At 39.7% G+C, this 22,614-nt stretch overlaps 2 protein-coding genes across 4 annotated transcripts in view; both read left to right on the forward strand.

The window, feature by feature from the left end:
* The first annotated feature begins 10 nt into the window (after nt 1–10).
* pspc1 (paraspeckle component 1) lies at nt 11–12,654 on the forward strand. 3 transcript variants are annotated; one of them, XM_051065941.1, is made up of 11 exons: nt 11–563; nt 1,117–1,266; nt 1,355–1,506; nt 2,317–2,412; nt 2,539–2,735; nt 3,508–3,592; nt 3,742–3,847; nt 7,224–7,281; nt 10,423–10,559; nt 11,007–11,068; nt 11,106–12,654. In XM_051065941.1, exons 1-11 carry the CDS (start codon nt 180–182, stop codon nt 11,215–11,217), a joined length of 1,539 nt encoding a protein of 512 aa, XP_050921898.1. In that variant the 5' UTR covers nt 11–179; the 3' UTR covers nt 11,218–12,654. The 3 variants fall into 3 exon arrangements, 2 of the variants coding, with proteins under 2 accessions (XP_050921898.1, XP_018557336.1); XM_018701820.2 differs by having other exon boundaries at nt 28–563; nt 11,007–12,654; XR_001963776.2 differs by lacking the exon at nt 7,224–7,281 and having other exon boundaries at nt 22–563; nt 11,007–11,156.
* Nucleotides 12,655–12,790: 136 nt separating this feature from the next.
* Nucleotides 12,791–22,614, forward strand: part of LOC108900634 (rho GTPase-activating protein 20) — a 38,833-nt gene continuing 29,009 nt past the window's right edge. Inside the window, 3 exon segments of the mRNA XM_051065940.1 lie at nt 12,791–13,479; nt 14,848–14,886; nt 16,837–17,078. Coding sequence (XP_050921897.1) covers nt 17,007–17,078 — 72 coding nt within the window. The 5' untranslated portion in view covers nt 12,791–13,479; nt 14,848–14,886; nt 16,837–17,006.

A 22,614-nucleotide genomic window follows, 5' to 3' on the forward strand; every position in this document is an offset into this window, starting at 1 on the left:
GGATACAGATTTTTTAACTCCGCCCTTGCCTGGATCCAGCAAACGCACTGCGTCTGCGTGCCATCCACCGCCGCCATCTTTGGAACTCAGGAGGTGTGCACCATCAACACTGGTCCTCCATCCTTTTCCACAAAGTTAGCTTAAATTAGATAGCACTGTCTAAAGTACGTAGTCTGAACATGGCTAACCGAAATATGCAGCAAGCGGGCATGCAAAGCAGCAACTCTCCTCAACCGCCGAAACGTGGGACCGACTCCCCGGCCGCGGAGCAGCTACCAGCGAACAAAGACAGCCCAGCTCAGCCGCCTCAGCAGCCGTCACCCGCGGCCGAGCAAGCGGAGGGAGCCGGCGAAGGAAGCGCAGAGGGCCCGGCAGAAATGACTCTGGATATTACGAGTTTTCGGAAGCCCGGTGAAAAGACGTTCACCCAGCGGTGTCGTCTCTTTGTTGGCAGTCTCCCGGTTGATATACCGGAGGAGGAGTTCACAAACATGTTTGCTAAATATGGGAAAGTTAACGAGGTGTTCATCAACAGAGACCGGGGCTTCGGCTTCGTTCGCCTGGTATGTACAAAGCCCTGCCTTTTGGCTTTAAACTGTGTTACTGTAACCAAGTTTACCTTCTTCATCCTTGATTTTTTTAAAATTAAATATATATGTACCAGAATTTTATGGCTACGAGAAGCCAGCTGTCACATTAGCATTAGCTAATCTGCTGGTTGACTTAACACTCCATTTATGTCTTAGCCTACCAGACTGTATCTTATAACAACATGTCAGGTTGCCACTTTTATTTGTCATTTTTACATGAAGGCTCAGCACACATTACACTCTACAGAGCAGGTTAAGTAGGTTATGACCTATTTTTGACAAGTGCTGTGCCAAAGTCTATGAACATTGTTGTAATGTCAGACCCACGTGTGTTAAAATGACAGTAGGTTCACAGAATATCTTGTATTAATAGAGAATAAAGTTGTGTTGTTTATTGTGCACTTGTGCGCGCAATTGGTGAAAATTACAGTTTTAGTGCAATTTACTCTGCAGGTTTAATGAATGCTGTAATGTACCACACTGGTGTGTCATCATCCGTTTGACTTTTTTGTCTCCTGTCTTCCAGGAAACCCGAACGCTGGCAGAGATTGCAAAAGCTGAGCTGGATGGGACTATTTTGAATAACCGACCAATCAGGATCCGCTTTGCTACGCATGGTGCTGCGCTCACAGTCCGCAACCTGCTGCCTGTAGTAACGAATGAACTGCTGGAACAGGTAGGATGGAGAAAGCACAGTTTCAGCATGAACTTCCTGTGTTTGTTGCTCTGCTGATTTGCTGATGTTTATGCCTTGTACCTATCAGGCATTTTCTCAGTTTGGACCGGTGGAGAGGGCTATTGTTGTGACAGATGACCGTGGCCGTCCCACAGGGAGAGGCATTGTGGAGTTTGCGAACAAAGCAGCTGCTCGTAAAGCTCTGGAGCGCTGCACTGAGGGAGCACTGCTGCTGACCACGTAAGGAGTGTGGGGATGAAGTGGTTTTGGAGGGGTGGACACACAGAAGTGGCTGGGATTGAATGAGAAATTATAATCTGATTGGAATATGTTTAGCTGCCATTGGTGGAAGTAAATTCATGAGGAAAACATGTTCACAGCGGCTCCTGACATCTTTACTGTAGAAATGAATCAGGGACAAAAACAGCTGTCATGGACTAAAAGATGCTAATTATCAGAGACGAACGATTCTGACTGCTTCTTCTTCTTCAGATCGCCTTTGTTAGGATTTTTGTTGGAATGCATATAGAATAATAATTATAAAAACACAACAACAAAAAAAGAAGCATTTGAATACTGATTGGGATGTTGATTACCATGGCAACAGGCAAAGCATCAATGCTTCAAACCATTCAGATCAGCCCTATCTTCATCCATGACATTAAAGGCTTGTCAGCTGCTAAAACAGTGCACAGCAGTTTATAATACTATGTGACAAGATTTTCCAGCTCTGAAAAGTAAGCGTGGTGCCAGTCCTTTTCTCTTTCGTTCTGTGGAACCAGAAGAAATATGACTTTGTAATCTATCTGGGATGTGTGCTTAAATACATTTCAGTAGCCAACACACAGTGCCTTGCCAGGAAATGTCACAACACAAGTGGAGCTAAATTTATACTGGGCGACATTTTACAACGAGAGCACCATTTACAATACAGTGATCTCAGTCAGTGCCGTTTCTGTTACATTGATAAGTCTTTTAACATTTAAATGACCATTGCTTTATTGTAATGTCACAGGGTTTTTAACTTAGTGGTGTCCTCCCTCTCCTCAGCACACCCTGTCCAGCCATTGTAGAACCCTCAGAGCACTTTGATGATGAGGATGGTCTGTCTGAAAAACTGCTGCAGAAGACTCCAAAGTACCACAAGTAAATAAAGAAGGGATTTGTAGTCTAATGGATTTTTGTTGCATTAAACTGTCCTTGTTTTTGTTGATACTGTTCTCAGACTACAGGAATTGTAGTTTAGTTTTGTATTCACCTTTCTTTCCCCAGGGAACGAGAGCAGCAGCCACGTTTTGCCCAGCCGGGGACGTTTGAGTTTGAATACTCGTCTCGCTGGAAAGCTCTCGATGAGATGGAGAAGCAACAGAGAGAGCAGGTGGACAGGAACATTAAAGAAGCCAAAGAGAAACTGGAGGCTGAGCTGGAGTCGGCTAAACATGAACATCAGCTCATGTTAATGAGACAAGGTAGGAGCTGGTTGTTAGCTGGATGACATTTTATCACCAGTGTCTGTGTGCATGAGTGTTTGTTTACTTTATTTGGGTGACTATTATAATGTTAGAGTGCTTTGTATCTTACATTTGCTCAGGCGACAAGTACAAACCCGCTTCGCCCCTGAGGTTTCGACATAGACACTGATTTAAATGATAAGCACAGGATTTAACCTGCTGACTGTCATAATGTCACAGAAACTCTTGATGGATGTTTTGTGCATTATGAGACAGTGTTGTTAAGTGGTCACATACAAAAAGTTGTCACCTTTACCTTTTGGCAACCACTTTGTGTTAGAGAGCAAACGTTGCACTAGTGTATAGCTTTGCTATATCACAACCTGTAAAGGAGATCATAAGCCTTTGTTCAGCCTACTCTATTGTACTCCTCAATGCTACATGACACACTGAATCACAGTCCTGCAGTCTCTATGTGGCCCACACTGACCCAGTGTAGTTGTATTTTGAGGTGGTTCGTGTCAGCTATGGTGAGATGCTCTACATAGTGTGTGAAAATGAAATTACAGTTCACTGAGAAAAGCCCAGGTTATACTTTCCACATCCTCATTGCCACATAGAACACTTTCATTGCTGACCAACCTGTGAACACACCACTGTAGTATTAACCCAACCGTGTGTTTCTGCAGGCCTTGTCTGCTTTGGATTAAATGCACCTTCATTATTCTTCCTTGTTTCCCCATCCCTCTTCAGTCCTTCTGACTCATGTTGTCTTCCTCCTTTTTTCCAGATCTAATGAGACGTCAGGAGGAGCTGAGGAGACTGGAGGAGCTTCGTAACCAGGAGCTGCAGAGACGAAAGCAGATAGAGATGAGGTGTGTTTCCTTTCTTTGAGCAAGCCACATTATCTTGTGGTGTGCAGTGCTTTTTTCGATTGTGTAATTTTATTTTGGACCCAAACTTATTTTAAGCTTTAAGTAGCTGCTGTTCAGTGGTTTGCATTTAAGATTTTCTCTGTGTGTAGACATGAGGAGGAGAGGAGAAGGAGAGAGGAGGAGATGATGAGGCACAGAGAACAGGAGGACCTGAGACGCCAACCAGATGGTTTCAAACCAAACTACCTGGACAATGTGAGTACAGCTGGAAAGCATACACATCTAACACACTAAGTGCACTTCTGATGCATTTCGTAGTTACTCACACACACCTACAGACATACACACCTTTCTCTTGGTTCACCATCACCTCAGGACATTAAAAAAAAGATCCAAGCAGAAATGCATAGTGTCATATTTTAAGCATATTTGCCTTCATGTACCAAAAATATTATAGTAAGTGTTGTACCTCAGCAGCTTGTAGACATCCATACTGTGTCAGTATGTTCTGCACACCACTGCATCATACTCTGTTCTTGACAGACTGGTACTACACTAGTTGCATAGATTTATTTATCTTTTTATTTGTCATATAAAATTGACACTGGATTTCATATATTTCACTGGGGCAGTTCTTCAGGAAAAGGGGATTTTAGGGTGTTTTACCTCAAGGATGACCTGCAGAAAATATTTAAATAAATACCAAGCTGTTATAGGTTGGTCCAGAGCCCAGTCTTTGGTCAGTGGTGAGCCTTTTCAAAGTGTTGATTCTTTTTTGTTGCTGCATTTGACCTGCAACCAGACTGAATTATACTGTGCAGGGATTTCTTATTTCCTTTTAGTTTTATAGCCTCTTTCAGTAATTTCTGTATAGTCCAGCTTTTCCATTTTAATGTTTGCTTGTGGAGAGTTTCCTGTATTTTGATAGCAGCAGTTACCGCAGCTGTTGTAACCACATCACTTCAGTAGTGTGGTCATTCTGTCACACGAGAGACAACACCCACACTAAACAAAATATCACATTGTTTAAATTGTATAGTTTTGTTTTATATTAGTAATTTATTATTAGTTTAAGTTTAAGTGTAATATAGACACCATACGAACAACACTAAACCTTTTTACTCTGTCTTCATTATCCTTTTCTGTCACACCTGGCACAATGAAATAAAATGCTACAATAACGCGACAATATCCCTACATCAAAATGTTGAATTTAGTTGTTAAATCAACCTCTTCCTGACATGGTGAGAGTGAAATTGAGTATTGAAAGCTTCAAAGCAGTAGTCATAACTGAAGGATTGCTGTATTAGTTAACATTATATTTAAGGATGGGAATTGATTTTATTGATACCACTGCTATTGTTGATTTTGCATATTGGTCCGATTCTTTATCAGCTCTCCTAACAATTCCTGATCAGTTTTCTGTGTGGGGGAAAAAAAGTCAAAAAATGTTTGTGTAACTGTTTAATATCTCTGTCTGAGCACATTGGAGAAACAGTCTTGTCTGTCATTATTTAAAATAGGTGAGCCAAGATAATATGATAATAATATTGTACAGCATTTTCATTTAGGTTTTCTTGGTCTGCCTGTGTGGTGCTATTGTTATTATGATATCAGAAATGGACGTGCTGCTTGGTTGGGAAACAGTGGCATAGAGTGTCTCATCAATTTTCATCATTTTATTTGATCTAAAACAAGTTTAGTGAGGTTCAGTCCAGTGTGAATGTCTGTTGGTGTGATACTGTATCTTGTTTTCTGTTATAACTTTTCTCTTCAAGTTCTTTGCTCTGTTTAGAGGTCCTGTTGGAGTCACTCGACATCTTTATATGCACATAACAAATACACACACTTACATGCATCCAGGATTTGTATTTATAGACCACTTTGGTATAAAAGCAAGGAAGAACACTGATGTCAATAACTAACTGCTGGACATCAGAGATTCCCAGATGTTGCTCTTTTCACAATTAAACACTAACTTTCTTTTTGTGGACATGGTCTAGTTTGCATTTTTATTTGCTGAGAGGATTATTGTTGAAGACCGATGTCTCTCAGAATGTAAATCCTGCTGTTGCTGCCATCTAGTGCTCAGATTAACTGCAGTTTATGCATCAAACAGACTCCACACCTTTAATCTCAGATGTTAGTTTAAGAATGATACAGCCTTTCATCACACATTATGTATATTTGCTCTGCTGCAACATCAGTATTACTTTTTAAATTATATTTGTAACATATTGTCCATTCAACAGGTAAGTACAGAAAAGGTTGAGGAATTCAGTATTGGCAGTAACTAACTAATTTTGCAATGATTTGGTGTGTGTTGGACAAATAATAATGTAATATTGCTGCAGCTACAGATGCATTATTTTGGCATGATAAATTCAGCTTGCATACTGTGCTACTGAGTTACTGTGATATGGTCTTGATATCTGCATATTTTCACAATGAACATAATAAATGTATTTAGAAGGAATAGATTGTAACTGAGAATTTTATGTTATTGACCATCAGCTGCATTTCGACACTATCATTTGGGATAGATTTTGAACATGTACACAGTAAAACCTGAATGATATTGACAGGGGCTCATATATTTTCAGAAAAAGTTTAGGTTCAGGTTATTGATGTCCATCTGGTTTCACTGAGTTGGATTAAGCCTGAGATGTTTCATCACAAAAAAACAACCTTTAATCTGAAAACAGACTGAATCCAGGTCAGTGAAATGTATAATCGCTGAATTTTATTCACCTTCTGTGTTTGCAGGATTATGTGTGTATGTATGAGAGTGAGTGAGGACAAGGGGGGATGTGTGTTATTGTAGGTATAATTCAGTATATGTTTGTGTAAATGAAATGTATGTGGTTGGGCCCTGACACACCAGGCCAACAGTTAACAGACAACCAAGGTCCAGCACCAGTATCTACAGCTGGCTGTAGTACAAATGTGTCGACTATGTATACATAAAACCAGGCTGCACTGTATTTCCCATCGGTGGTTTTATTTTCATCACAAGGTCACATACATCGTTTCACTGCAGAACCCTGACTGTAGTAGTTAGAGAAGCACATCCTCTGTCCATGTGCAAGTCCACAGCCACATCTGTACTGAAGTACAATCAAACCTTGATGTAAGGTCTTTACTAACTCTAGTTTCTGAGTTGATTTGGTGTGTCAGGGCCTGTGTGAATGGATGAATGTAGTAATGAAGATTCTGACGTAACTTTTAATTTGGGTTGGGTCTGGCTGATAAAATAATGCTTTAAACTCATTTTGTGTGACCCTTTTTATAGATGTGTATACTTCCAGCTAATTTGATATGATGTAGGCAAATTAGTTTTCCTCTTCAGTTGCCTTAAGGTTGTCTGTGGCCAGTAAATTAACAGGATAGAAAATGTTGCTCCCTTGCCAGAGTTCAAGGGTACACTGAAGCTAAATCTAAAATGCCATCAGTGATAAAAAAAAAAATTATAATTACATTCCTTACCAGTTGTGGACAGTTTACCTGGCTGTCATCAGTTTGTTTAGAAAATAAATACTTTCCCAGTGTGAGTGTTGTCCTGTGGGCTATCCGCTGAAGACTTGTACCTTAGCAGAGTTTTGTTCTGAAGGCTCTTCTTCACTTCTTCCAGAGAGAACAGGAAATGAGAGTGGGTGAGCTGGGCCCTCGTGGAGCCATTAATATGGGAGGTATGGGCATGATTGTGTAAGGACTGGTTGATACAAAAACCAGTGATGATAAATGATTGTAAGTGTCTTATGTTATTTTACATTATTATTATTTGTCTTGCATCTCAGTTGAGTCCTTTTCAACAAGATGTGTTCTCAGATGCTGGAATGTGTACTTTAACACCCTTTTTGGTGTAAAATGGACTCACCTGGGATGCACAGGCAATGAAAACCACATGAAAACATAATGTCTGAACTAACAGCATATACAGTGTACTGAATGGGGGTTATTTCTGGTGGGGTGGGGTTTCATAGTTTGAGAAATATTTGGTCCCCAAGCTCTCATCCTGAGTTTTCACCTACATAGATCTGAAGTAATGGATCATATATTTCTTTTCAGGATCCAATCATGATGGGGTTCATCTGGTATTCATGAATTATGTTGTACTGGCCTTGGCTTTTAGCATTACAGTACAACTTCAAAACTAAAGAGGCTATAGCAATTTTTCATTTAGTGGGAATAGAAGACAAGAAGTAAAGACAAGCACATCGCTTTTATTAGGATTCCACAAAATAAATGTTGATCTGCAGGTGCAGGATGAGGGGCTGGGGACTGAGGTTTAAGTCTGTGATGCTGTGAATGGGAACAGATTGTCAGAGGATTATGGTGGCACTTCACCATACAAAGACTGTAACCTAGGATTGCACATCACCTTTATAAGTGAAGCTGAAATTCCTCATTTGTATTGACTTTTTAGCACAAGCTGGAATGTTCTTGCCTTGGTATTAATATATGGTTTGAAGTGTGATATTTGATAGGTGGGTAATTGTCTCAGACATATTTCATCCTAGCTGCTCTATCTGCAGTAGTAGTGGTTTTTTACTGCTCTGCTGTGTTATTATGTGAGTGGGTATGTGCATGTGCATCTATGATACTGCAAGTAAGTGAAAATATATATGTTTAAAAATCGTCCAACTCATAAGCATATGTTACATTTTTACGGCATATTTATACTCCTGTCAGTAGGTTGCACTTTGACAATGCACATGCAACTGGACATCCACACGATGTAACAGAAAACATGATGCCTCAACCAGGCCACCCTCTTCCACTGGTCCATGGTCCAGTTCTGATACTCACATACTTTAAGCAGTGGACAGGGGTCAGCAGTGGTCCTTCTTGACAGGTCTGCGGCTATGCAACCCCACATACAGCAAGCTTCAATGCATTATGTGTTCTGACAGCTTTCTGTCATAGCCAGCATTCACCTTTTAAGCAGTTTGAGCCACAGTAGCTCTTCTGTGGGATTGGACCAAATGGGCCACCCTTTGTTCCCCATGTGTATCATGGAGTCTTGGGCACCCATGGCCCTGATGCCAGTTCACCAGTTGTCTTTCTTTGGACCACTTTTGGTAGGCACCAAACACTGCATACCTGGAACACATCACAAGACCTGCCATTTTGGAGATGCTCTGACTCAGTTGTGTAGCCGTCACAGTGTGCTCCTTGTCAGTGTCTCTTCTGCTTGCCTGTTTTTCCTGCTTCCAACACATCAACTTCCAGAGCTGACTGTTTACTGACCAGAATATCTCACTCCTTGACAGGTGTCATTGTAACGAAAAAAAAAACAAAAAACGTGTTATTCATTACACCTTTCAGTGGTTTAATGTTGTGTCTGATTGGATCATTGTGGTGAAAAGTCCAGTGTGCAGTCTAGTTGATATTGTGTACTGTCAACAACTTTCATAGCACTATTGTTTTGTTAGAAAGTGCTAACAACAATTTTCACAATGAGGTGAAAAATATACCTGAATCATCCCTTTACCAAGATGCATCTGATAAAAGAAATGGACTTGTAACATCTATATCAAAAGTATGTCTCTATACCAGTTACAGTTTTAAATGTTGGTGCAACTGTGCAGGAATGCATAAGTTGGTAGTGCCTTGACTTAAATTGAATTGTAGTGCGCCAAAGATGTCTGCAGCAGGGTTTGCAGGGTCTGCAAGTCTGTTTTTTTTTTTTATATGGTTCAGTGTTGATCTCTAACAACTCCTCTGTATTCTCTATAATTAAGATGATGTGCAATCCAAGGGTTAGTTAGTAAAACAATGAGAACATTGCCACTTGGCCTCAAATTTTAGCTGTCAAAGTGAGAACCTCTCATTCTGCTAATTTCTCTATCTGCTATCTCTGTCTATTCCTTCTGTAAAAATGTAACCTTTCATATTTTTTGTGCAACATATTTCAGCATCTATTAACTATCTTAAATTAACGTTGGTTTTTGGTTGTGAATGAATGTTGTTTCATCATATTTGTTTTTAGTTTGAAATTCAACTTCAACTAATAAGTTGAGCATAGAGTTAGGTGCATATAGTAGCAAAGTTTGTAGTTCCTGTAATAAATGGGGACGCACCGATCTGCCAATAACAATGCATATACCTAAACTTGTGGTATCTACTGATACCAAGTGCTGATCCAATGCCAATGCTTTTTTAGTCTTTAAAATCTGTGTGACTCGGACTTGTCATGAGGAAGTAACTGTATCGCATTACTTATTATCTTTAAGTGTGATGTTCATAAACCATTGTCCTTAGGCTTGTGCATATTTTAATTATACCTTTGTAGATGGTCTATTTAATTATGTTGCTATAGCTCATCATACTCCAGCTATACCAAAGCATCACTGTGCCTACAGTTTGGCCTCACAGAGATACTAGCATGGCTGTAGACTCTCAGTTTTATTATTATGAAAGCTGTTTTTCAGTCTTGTAACCATATCCTGACCTGACAGCAGTTAAACCATCACATGCTAAGACATACAATATGCAAACTTCTAGACAAATTGCAGAAAACGTACCTTTAGAAAAGCTATTATCGGTAATGTTGACTAATGGCATCCTCACCACTTCTGATCTTACAGTAAATTATTTAAGCCTAATTTGAGCAAAACTGTATTCAATGTGGATCAGTCAGATCTTGTAGATACTGTTCCAGTGCACCCCTAGTCATTTTAGATCTTGACTAAAAGCCAACGTTAACTTATCTTTTTAAGTCAGTGAGAATAGCTCTAGCATTCAGCTACCTCAGTTCTTACTGGGCGCTGAGTTCATTACGTGGAACTATCGAATGACCAACCGATGTTCCATTGTTTTGTGTGTAGATGGCTATAACCAGGCCTCTGCGGGGCCCAGTGGTAACCAGGGTCAAATGATGGGCATGAGTGGAAGGGGAGGAACCATTGGCCCAGAGGGAACTGCAAATATGGGCACAGCATTGATGTCAGAAAATGGAGCCATGGTAATGTATCTAGAAGAATGAATGAAGCTAAAGTTAATACATCTTTGAGATCCAAAACAATAATTTGCGTCAAACGAAAAAAAAAAACTAAAACATATATATATATTATATATATACATATATATATGTATACATATATATATGTTTTAGAAATCTTTGTGTTTAACAACTTGAAAATTGGTCCTAAATATGTAGACTTAACTAATAGACTTATTTCTCTCTCTCCCTTTGTCTGCTTGATGCACTTCTCTTCCTTTTACTCTTGGATGGCAACACTTGGATCAACCCTGACTGATGAACGTTGAAAATCTTGCTGTTTTTTTTTTTTTTTTTGGGATACAATGTATTCGTATCTGACCCCAAAACATGCTCTTATAATACAATCATTATTACATTCTGACAACAACCCACTACCAAATTTCTAATGTTGACCCCATGATACCACAGCGAAATGATCGATATCCACAGGGTGGATCAATGGGGGGTCGACCAGAGGTTGAGTCCCCAAAGCAGCAGCAGCAGCAGCAACAGCAGCAGCAGCCGCAGCCGCCAGCAGCAGCCACTGGGCCCCCAAGTTGGACCAGCCCCAGGATTTGGTAGGGGGAATCCAGTAGGGGGAGTCTTTGATGGGCCAAATAACAAGCGCCGCAGATATTAACTTCTCAAGTTTCTCATGGATCTTTGTTACTGCCGCTGTCCAATTTTTCTTTTTCTGTTTTTACATTGACTGACTTGTTGATTTACTATTCTCCCTGCAACTTGGACATGTTTTTTGGGGAAAAAAAATCTGAAAGTTTTTTTTTTTTTTTAAAAGGTTTTTCTCTAACAGGAGTTCTCACTGAGGGGTACTTATTTTGTGACCGATACAATTACAGGACAATGCTTGGTATCCACAGTTACGAGATGGGATCAAAAAGCTCTGAGACTGCACCTGCAACAAACAAAAACCATACCTGATTTAAATTTGGCTGCCGTAACGTTCTAAGTAGCATTTTGAGCACCAGTACATCACTCTCAGCACTCCTGCTGCCCTGCAGTATACTCCCTAGAAGTCCTGTTCTGTCAAGCATCATTGTGCACTGGATCTACTTGAGTGTGTCAAAACTGTGACCCCTATCCTTGAATTTCATTCTGGGGAAGAAGAAGTGGTAGGGAGCTGAATCCAGGAAGTAAGGTGGATGAGGAGAAACGGTTTGTGCTCCTGGTGTGGCCATATTGCCATGAGGCCACAGTACAAGTTATTTGCATTGAATGTCCTCCCTCAAAACAGTGCAGTAGAAATCAGCATTGACGTTGTGACCCTGAGGGAGGAATTCGTGGTACACACCCCTGTGAATGTCAGAAAAAAAGAAGAGCAAGAGACGCCTTTTTCAGTCTTGGAGACTGCAAGTGCTTTAACTACTAAGATTTGGTCTCTGGTTGTAGCCATAGATCCAACTCCTGTCAAGGGTGATGATCCTTGATGTGAAGGTTGGGTGTTCTTGGGCCTGTTGACAGAGATCCTCGCTGAATACTGACTCAGGAAAGTTACTGCTTGCACCTGTTAGATGCACAGCACCGTACTCAGTGCGCTCACAACAGGAAAAGTCTTTGAGCTTTTTGATTGCACCTCATATCTGCACTGTTTATACAGAATATTTTAAACCAGCATACATTTCTCCTCAGTTTTCTGAATGAAAGACTTTGTGCTTTTGTGTCGGCTGAATAGTGAGTGTGCAAATAAGTTTCATAGCATGACAAGGAAGGCCTTTGGAGTTGCTATGGCTGCTACTGTGTTGGATACACTTTATTAAGCTGCTCTGGGGGACTGTTGAATTAAAAAAAAAGATTAATTAGATTTGACACTCATTAGGGTCAAAACAAGATGCTGACGTCTGGAAGACATTCAGACGTCAGCAAACCATCATAATAATATCCACATCTGGTCATAGAATGCCTTAGTTTTTGGATTTTGTTGTTGTAGCATTTTGTTGTGGTCCTCCCTTTAAACATACTCTTACTCTTAGCTAGTTACATATTGAAACACACAGTGAGTGAAAGTTGTGGCCTCAGTGCATCCTGTATTTGATTAAGAGAAATAAAACATTTGTAGGAAGTTGTGTTTCTCTGATTTTAAATAATTGTCTTTCACCATAAACTTGACAGTAAAGAAGCCAAAGCCTGCTGAATATTCCCTCAACCGCCCCACACCTGATTTCCACATGATAAACCCTCCTGTTGTGTTTACAATTTGGATACATCTTATGACTTGTAGTTAGCACAAAATCTACTGGGACTACTATCATTTGTTATTTACCTAATACAGCATACTGTGTATACCAAATATCCTCAACTCCATCTGAAATGGAGACCCTGCGATGTGACTGCTCTGTTTTATTTCAGTTTTATTTGATGATGTCTGATGTTCCTATTGAGTGTTCAGTTGATACCTGACAAATGTGTACCAGTGTTCTAATGGATGTCAAATATGACCCTTTGTGGAATCTTCTGACCCCTCATAGACTAAGTGACCAATATTTAACTTTTCTAACAAGGTTGTCATTCCAAGGAAAATAACATGAAGCAATCAGAATGTCCACTGTTGTTAAGTCAGGTTGGTTGTGGGGGGGTTGCTATTGAGCCTTACTGAATTGTACCATACATTTAAACATATCTCAGAATGTTTTCTGGTGTGAGTAAGAGAGTATACAGCATCTCCATAGTGTTTGTGTGAGTGTCTGGATATCTCTGCACTAGTGTGTGTGTGTGTGTTGGCTGCAGTTATGTGCATAATCAAATATCTGTGCATCAGTGAAAAAACATCCTGGTTCTGCTGGGTCTCTGTGTGGTTGACCATACAAGCGCTCCCTTTCACTGGATCTGGGAGATGTGATAAACCCTGAGCAGGTGTCATGGATGCTAAAGAATAGATTTATAACAGGTAAATACATTTTATTTTTTCATTTCTTTTATCATAAAACATACACACACAAAGTACTACTGCATATTTCACTTGATCTGTATTTCTGCATAGTCTCCTTTCTATGTGTGAAGCTGTCATATTGATATGTGTGTGAGTGTGACGTGTAAGAAATCATATTTGTTATAAGGGAATTCTATACAGCATATAGTGAGTCCTTTTCTGACAGCAGAGTGACATATACTCCTCATCAGTGCTGTCGCATCATATGAATTTAAATCATCCAATAGCAAACTTTGGAAAACAACATTATACAAGGTTTTAATTTGGAGCTTTCTATTGGTGCTAAGATGGAAATCAATATATGATAGAGAAGATAATGAGATTACAGCCAAATTGTGGTTCTTAGGAGCGTGGTGTAGTAGATTGAACAGAACGAAATGTAGAGCAGTGTGTTAGCAATGTGAGAGGTGGATAGGATTTATGACGTATGGGGAGGGGGTAGATGATGACATCATAAACACCTTAAGAAGTTTTAGGATGTCAGTTGAGGAAACATACAGTTTTTGAGATGTTGGTGAAGTGCAATCATATTACATAAAATATATTATTCTCCAAATGTTAACACAAGATAAGTTGATGTAGATTGTATGTCCTAAGAGAACAGCAGCTCTTTGTTATTTAGAAACCACCTTTGCTTCCCTCAAGCCTGTATTCAGAAATGTTGACATGGTCTAAACTTCTCATAATAAGATAATGCCTGTCTGTCCATCAGGTCTTTTCTCACAAATTCAGAGACAACGTGTTTTTGTTTGTTTTTAATGTCAAAATATGAAGTAAAGAGAGCTGAGTAGTTTCCAGTGGTTATAAAATGCTTCACAGTTGATTTGCCACTTGAGATGTGCGGGGATAAAGAGAAGAATTATTAGAAGAAGCTCCTTCTAATCAGTCAGATGTGAGTTACTATTTGATGGAAAACAAATGAAGAAGCACTGTTTGGATCTGATGGCGATGTGACACAAAACAGGTGCTCCTGACACACAGGTTAGGGTTAGCATTCAAGGGGAATACATTCCCAAAAAACACCAGTGCGTGAGTGTGTTGTCTATATGTTGTCTTATTTTTAATCGCGCACTGCTGTAATAAAGCTTTTAACTTTGTGCCTTGATGAAACAGCATGCTCGAGTTTCTGGGAATTCTTTCCTCGTTTTTGTGGATGGCGGTGTATGATTTGTCAGCAGTTATGGAAAAGCATTTTACCTGTCCACTGTCATATAGTTCATCTATATTTTGTGCAGATCTTCCACAGGCTACATAAATAACACATAGTTAACATAGTTAAAGAATATCAATATTGTATTAAATTGTCTTCATTCTTATCTCTTATAGGTCGTGTTTGTGCACTGCCCCCAGTGATGTGACCAAAGAGTAGGTAACACACACACACACACACACACACCTACACACACATACAATGACTGTAGTGTTGTATCTCATTAAATAAAGATGATGTGTTCTGTTGTGACATTACTGACGACTGAGGAGGACTGATGGAAATGATTTATTGTAGATGATTCACTTGAGTCACTGTAGCAGCTGTGAGGGGCTGGATCATATATCACTGTTTTCATTATTGTACACTGATGTTCTGATTTTATTCTTGGTGCTATCTGTCTGGCTTCAGCTGCTTTGAATCAAATTTCCTTCCAGTCATCATCAGCTTGAGAATTTGGTGGTCAGAGGTCAAAGGTCACTGACTTCACAAAACAAGTTTTTGGCCATAACTCAATAATTCATTCACTAATTCTGACAAAATTCAACACCAAATGTCTCCTATGATAAAATGATATGAAGATATAAGAGAAAACCCGTGATGAGACATGAAGAATTACTTTTGTCTCCACCATCTGATACATCCAGAGTAAACTGATTGATGCTGTGAGGTTGGAAAAAGTGTGTTTGTAGCAGGACGGCTGGCAGCCAGTGAGGCGAGACATGTTGCTTTTCTTTGCCATGCCCAAGGCTGTTCATTATCAACATGAGGGAAGGTAATCATTGAAGTGATCCAGTTTTAACGGGGCTGATTGCGGCCAATTTGGGGAATGAATACTCAGTGTCTCTGTTCTTCACTTTTGTGGCCTCGTTCTTCTTTAGCCCAGTTTGTGGCCCACTTCTGTTTCTAGAAGGACAATTGATTTTGGGGCAATAGTTATTTTTCCTTTTGAAAATGTGCCAGGTTCACACGCTCCCTTTAAAATCCACTCCTTCCTCTATATGGTCAGATGTTTACTTGCATTCATTGTGTGTGTGTAGACAACATTTATCACAAATTGTTGACTACACCACTGTATCACTTACACCTGCATTACCACTCACAGAAAATGTCCTTTGTAGACTTAATTGAGGGTGAATCACTTCATTTAAGGTGTGAATGTGCCCTACATTACAACCTTATGGCCTAGATTACACTCAGTACTATTCATGACTGTTTCCCAGAGACAGGAATCTAATAATGTGGCCTCAGACTGATGGAGAGCCTGGAGCTACTGTACTGACAGTGAGCATCACACTCACTCTGCTGACCTATAATCTGATAACGTTTGTCTGTTGGATCTGACTGAATGTTCACAGGATTCCTTTGTCTGTTTTCATCCATCCTGATGTAACCCCTGTGTTTTTTTGACACTGCCCTTATCACTCACTTATTTTATTCTACATGGTGATGTTACTTACAGTATGTTTGGATCTGTTTGACCCAGAGAGTCAACCACCTGTGCTGTCTGTCTGAACTGTCAGTAATGTTTGTTTTCTTGTAATGTATACAGTGTACTACTTTTTTAGATGTTCATATCTACTTGAAAATCTGCAGACTATAAGGAGAAATATTAACCTAAATATCTTCAGAGTAATATCTGTAACGGAATGAAATTGTGTCTGTTAATAGACAACACTGATGTGTTAGTCCAGAATAACTTGTTGACTGACGGCAGGGTGAAATCATTGACATTTTTTCCAGTGGAGTTTGGTGTCAGTTATTACACCTGTCCCGCAAATGTATTGAAACAAGCTGATACCCATAACAGTCTAATGATGTCACGTCTCTTGCTGGTTGTTTTAGGGTAAATTTTATTGTCTACTAAATTAATACAACAGTTTGGTTAAAAATAGGTAGACCTATTTTTTGCAGCGTGTTGGCGCCGCCTCCGCTGTGTGCGTAAAGACGCATTAAGAAGTGGCACAGCGTCTGATAATCCAGACAGGAGGTGCTTTGGTTACAGCACAGCCTTTCATTCATGGTGAGGAGAGCGGGACTACTGTGGGACCAGCAGTTACTGACTTCTTTTTTTTTTTACTCATCTGAACTTTTCCTCCTCACAGGTTTAGTTCACGTCGCTGTTCGCAGACTGAAAGTTTTCAGCGACTTCTCGCGAGCTTGTGTTGAGATGGTCTCTACCTCCCGGAGACGGAGGTTATTGATGGGATTTCTCTCTCCCCTGCATCACCTGAGGACAGTCGGACAGTGAGCCGGAGGAGCGTCTGCAGGCTGGATGGACAACATGTCTCCACAGCAGCAGGAGGACAGCCTCGGCCGAGGCGGTGGACAGCAGGAAAACAAACGGGTATGCCGATTTTATTAGTAGACATGTCTAATTCAGATGCTGTTATTTTACCTCCTTTGTTCACCTTTAGACTTATTTATCGGATAAACCGATAAAAACTGTCATATTTTCCTCGGAGGTAACTGAAAGAGCCGATTATGAGCGCGGTTCGATCAGGTGAACGTTTAGTTCAGGGTTCAAGGGTTTTACCCAAATCACACCCTGCCTCCATTAAAACAGTTGAACTTGTTAAGACAGTCAGACAAAGACAACAGGAATATCATAGAGGTGCAGCACCACGGGACACGCACCGTCTAAGCTTAGGTTTGGAGATACCATTAAAAACACCGGTGATTAAGTCAGATGTAAAGTAACTACACACTAATGACCCACATACCCCGGCCAACAGGAAGTGTATCTCCAAAATAAAGTTTACCTCGCATCAATAACGCACTAATTATTGGTGATTAATAGCCAATAATTTACTTCATATCAAACGTAGCAAATTACCTTAACACCCAAACCTATTCTGTCTTATTTGCACTTAATTTGAACCAACTAAACTAAACCAGTCAACAAATGGTTTCTAATATATTACAATATAATTGCAAGCAGGTTTACAAATGTAATAATATTAATTATATTTGCTTACATCATTATAGATGTAAATCATTTAAGAAGTGTTTTTGCACTGGTTATAAAAGCTAAGTAAGGGTGTTAAAAATAAAGTGGCACTGCCTACATTATTATGATTATTAAACTTTACTAGTGTGGAAAAATATTACAGGAAATGTACACGTCAAGTATCCACTGTAATTAGGTTTTATAACATATTAGTTTTGATGCTTTGACTCCAGCACATCTCTCTGTAGCATCTGATTAATCACAGCCGATGGTGATTCACCACTGGTGAACCACTTTAATATAATATGTTAAGTTACATGCCTACAGGTGCATGTTTACTGTTACTGTTGAATAATTTATATATATGATCCTGTAGTATCAAAATCTGACCTGTAGGTCAGCAGTTTAGTTTTTGGTGTTGTAGGTTTCTGCACTGTGAATGAGCTGAAACCATTAAATAAATCAATTAACCAATTAATCTGATAATTGATTAATCATTTAATTTTCAAAAATTTGCAAAAATTCAAAAAATTCTAAGACTCAATTTTTCTGCTCGTCTCTGCTCTGAATCACTGTAAATTGACTGTTTTTTGGTCTTGTTATATTTAGTTGGTAAGACCAGTCAGTTAAATCAATAATGAAAATAACCATTAGCTGCACCTCAACTGTCCTTTGCCCATTTAGGATGTCATATCTCCCACTGAATCTGGTCAGTTGTTCATCTGTAATTAACTAGACTGTTGTGTGACTGACATATGACATGATGACAGTACAATTAATGTCTGAGGAAGACATGAAAATGTCATGAAGTTTTTTTTTAGCACAATAATAATATGCAAACCTACATGTTAGCCTTCTGTTAGCATTTTATTAATTGATTAATTTGTTCATCAGTCAGTCTGCTCTTTAGTGGCTGTGAGACGTCATGGTAACGTACAGAGGCTACAGTCTGATCTGTGTCCTTGTTTTATTAATGATTGATTCCTCATGTGCTCCAGCGTCTCATCTGTATGTCTGTATGTACTGTCCCTGCTGGCTCTGTGACAAGTTTTGACAGGATGAGTAAATACAGTGCATTTCCACCTGAAATGAACCCAAGTCCCCTGAGAGTTAATGAAACAGGCCAGAAAACAACCTTTTCAACACCAGTGAGAGTCAGATAGTGTCAGACTGTCGATTTCAGCATAGACTGTGTTAGCCTTGTTTTTCATCGCTGCACCATTATGAACTACAGTTTTCAATGCTTTCCTATTGAAATGTATTTTAGAGATAGATTTTCTTCTAAACTTGAGTTAGATGAGGCAGAGACATGAGTTATCAGTGAAAAGTTTTGATGTCAAAATGATCTCGATATTTAACATTTCACATGCTTAACAGCTGGCTCTGACAAGAACAACAACATATGGGGAAAAGAATTATTTTAATATAGGAAAGCCATTGTTTTTCTTCCTCATCTGCTTTGTGTTGTGACAGGGTCAATAATATTAGAGCTAATCTGGTGTTGGTCAATAGACCTGTTTCCCAGCAGAAACACATTATGTTATTTTTAAGACTGAAAGGTTACATTGTAATGCTGTGGCTGGAGAGTAAGGAATCTTTCACCACTGTGTGACCCAGCTAAATCAATGATATTACATTGTGAAATGTCAAAAATGTGTGGAGGTGCATGGCGGTTGAAGGATGGACGGGGATTGATCTTTTCTCACTGTGGGGCTTTTAATGTGTCTGGACTGAGAGTGTTGAAACGCCTGCAGACAAATTGACTGCGATGTTGGTCTGTTCACCACTTTGGTCCAGACTCACATATATCAACAACTATTTGATGGATTGCTATAAATTCATGTTCCCCTCAGGATGAATTGTAGTGATTGGTGATCCCCTGAGGCTTATCTAGAGAAAAACTAATGACAGTCCCATCAGCCACAGCTGTATGGGACACTAGACAACAATGATTATACTTTAACTATTTACTAATTTTACAAAATGTTCAAGTGCAGTTTTATTATGACACTACTTGCTTGCTGCAGTTGACAAGATAGGAAAGCTATCAAAAAGTAGCCCACTGATGTTTGTTGCAGCAGTCCCTGAACGCTCCCACTTTGGCTAATTAGCCAGTGTTAGTGTGCTAACATGCTGAATTCAGTTAGTGAAAACTGTAAAGATGACTGTTTAGCATGCCGATGTTAGCGGTAAACTTGTGCTTCATTGTGCTTCAGTGCAGCCTCACGCAGCTGCTAGCATGGTTGTAAACTGGCTGTTCTATCACTGTTAAAGCTTTTTATTCAGTAAGAATCAGGATGATGTTTACACAAATTGCTGGTACCAGTTAAGGTGGAAAACTATATGAAATGTTCCATGTTGTCATCCTGTTGGAAACAGTTATTTTCTGTTATTTCCATCTGTCTGTTTTTACCAACATGATGGAACTGAGCTCTGGCTATTCCTGGAGTCACTGTGGTTACAGTGTTACTTGCAAACTGCCATAAATTATAACATTTCAAGGTAGATTGCTGCAGTAACATAGATGGATACTTTACTGCACTCAGACTTGTTCACATTACACCACAGGCTGGATGATAAAAATCCAGAGAATTTAAACTTCCTCTACATTAAGAGCTTGATCATGTAACTACTATAATCTGGCCAAGAAAACCCATGCTCAACACAGTAACTATTAGGTGACCATGCCACAGAGTGTGTTAATCAGACATACAGTGAAACATCTGTGGTTATGTAATGGTTGTTTGTCACCTTACTTCACACTCACAAATCCTCCTACAATTAGATTAAATGAAACTTTAATGATCCTCACGGGGCAACCAGGATAATAGGATCCATCAAAGAAGAATAGGATCTCAACAAGGCTGCAAGCAGCATCTGGTGGTGTGCAGAACAACAGGAACAGTGACAGATATGATGTTTTTGACACTTAAACATATGGAGTATGAGTATGTACTATAAAAAACATGACTTTCCATTATCTTCTACATGCAGCAAAGTCACTTTCACTGAGTAGCTGAAGTGTGAGAAAGGTCAGGAGAGTCATGGCAGAGACAGGTCGAGGCTGCAAAGTGCTGAAGGAAGTACAGACTGTAAAATGTTGTCTCCCTAGCTAATCTCCATGCTCTGACATTCCTCTGTTTAAATTCTCATGTTTCAATCTGCTGTTCTTGTCGTTTTGGAGGCCACAGTCAGTCCCAGCACTGTGATGAATGTACTGAACATTAGGATGCTTATGTAACCAATGAAGAGAGTGTAAACATGACGTAGATGTGGAGTAAGTTAGCGCCAGGATTTGAGCCTTTTTGGTTTTGCAGAGCTGTTTTATGTGTAATTACATGTTTGAGTAGAGAAGGTGTAGTGTACTAGATGTAGGTGACTTTTTCAAAAAACCCTAGGATACATTTAGTGTATGTTACATCTATATTAATAATGCTGTGGTCGGACAACACTTTGACTTTGATGAACTTTTTTTTGTCCTTTTTAGCGGATGAAATCTCAGAGTTACCGGCGTCAGTCTGCCCCGTCTCTGGTCATCACCAAGGCTCTCACCAGGTCCAAGACTCTCTCGAGGTACTGGTTCTAGTTCTGGCTGGCTTTGTGTTCACACTTGTTTTTTTCAAACACAACTGGAATGTCACTGATACCTCAGCAGAGGTCACACAATCCTACACATTTCTGCACAATATTTCCTGAGAAATTGATGAAAATGTTGAAAAACGCCCTACCAAAATGCACTGGGTTTGTCCCTAGTCTATGCTGCATCCCTCCACTAGGTTTGGTACAAATAATAAATACAAATAATAGACCAATTGGAACTGAAACTCTATTAACGCTATTCAGACAGTCTTCTTGTGGTTGGTAGTCCATTACCAGGGTTGAAGTGACAGCTTTCACACCAGCCTAAAAGAACCAGACCAAACAGGCAAATGCAGAGTGCACAGAGTTTGTTTGAGCCAAACAGGTTAAGCGTGAGAGTAACAAGTCCTGTACATGATCATTATGCAGATACTGAGGAGTGAAACTTCAAATAATCTTAAATCTGGAAGGAAGCACTTGTACATTGGCTTTGACTATGACAGTAACAATGATCTTATTAAGTACAAGGTTCGTAGAGCAGGAAACAGCACTTTTCCTGCAGCTGAAGCCGCCTCAGTTTTGTTTACACCAGCAGGTGTAAGTTGATGCTTAGTGTCATCACACAGTTCAACAGGAGGTGAGCAGGTCAGTGAAAACATCCTCATCCAGTTCTCTAACGCAGAGGTCACAGAGGTCAGGCCACACTGACAAAACCCTGAGGCCACACGCTCACACATGTGCACACACACACATTCACACTCACATGACCCCAGGCACAACCCTGAGTGAGGTGTTGAGTCCACTCGGATAGATAATCCTGCTGTAACCAGACTTATCAGAGGATCAGGCAGCTATTAATAGTCTCTGTCTTTGAACATATGGACTGGGAAAGTGAGGAAGAAATAACCTCATTAAAAAGCTCCTACAGAGGTGGGGCACCCGACCAGACCGTTAATAGTTGTGCTCATTCAGAAATAATCAGTTTTCTACTATTTTTGTTCTTTGATTTGGTTTAAATTGGTCTTGAGTGAAAGAGCAGGGAGCGATCATGTGTCTTCGAGAACTCTTTACATAGACGTTAGCTATGTTTCTGTGTATTAGCAGATTAAGCACTGAATATGGAAAATAACATTTTCTGTTTGCGTTTGATTTTGACCTGAAATCCCACAAACAACTCCCACATCTCCAGCTTTTATGCTAAGCTAAGCTAACTGGCTGCAGGCTAATCAAATAAACCTATTTTCCAGAATTTCTTTAAATGGTGACCTGGCTATGAACTTGAAATTCCAATAATAAAATAGCCAATGATTTTGAATTAATATTCAGTAACACTTTCAGTGATATCTCTTTTATT

This window comes from Lates calcarifer, linkage group LG7_2, assembly GCF_001640805.2.
Source record: "Lates calcarifer isolate ASB-BC8 linkage group LG7_2, TLL_Latcal_v3, whole genome shotgun sequence".
Lineage (NCBI taxonomy): Eukaryota > Metazoa > Chordata > Actinopteri > Centropomidae > Lates > Lates calcarifer.

What these genes read in the sequence shown, in the direction of transcription:
- pspc1 (XM_051065941.1), top strand. Translation starts at nt 180, where the DNA reads ATGGCTAACCGAAATATGCAGCAAGCGGGCATGCAAAGCAGCAACTCT. An exon ending in GCTTCGGCTTCGTTCGCCTG is followed by an intron (nt 564 to 1,116) that starts GTATGTACAAAG and finishes CCTGTCTTCCAG; the next exon opens with GAAACCCGAACGCTGGCAGA. An exon ending in CGAAAGCAGATAGAGATGAG is followed by an intron (nt 3,593 to 3,741) that starts GTGTGTTTCCTT and finishes CTCTGTGTGTAG; the next exon opens with ACATGAGGAGGAGAGGAGAA.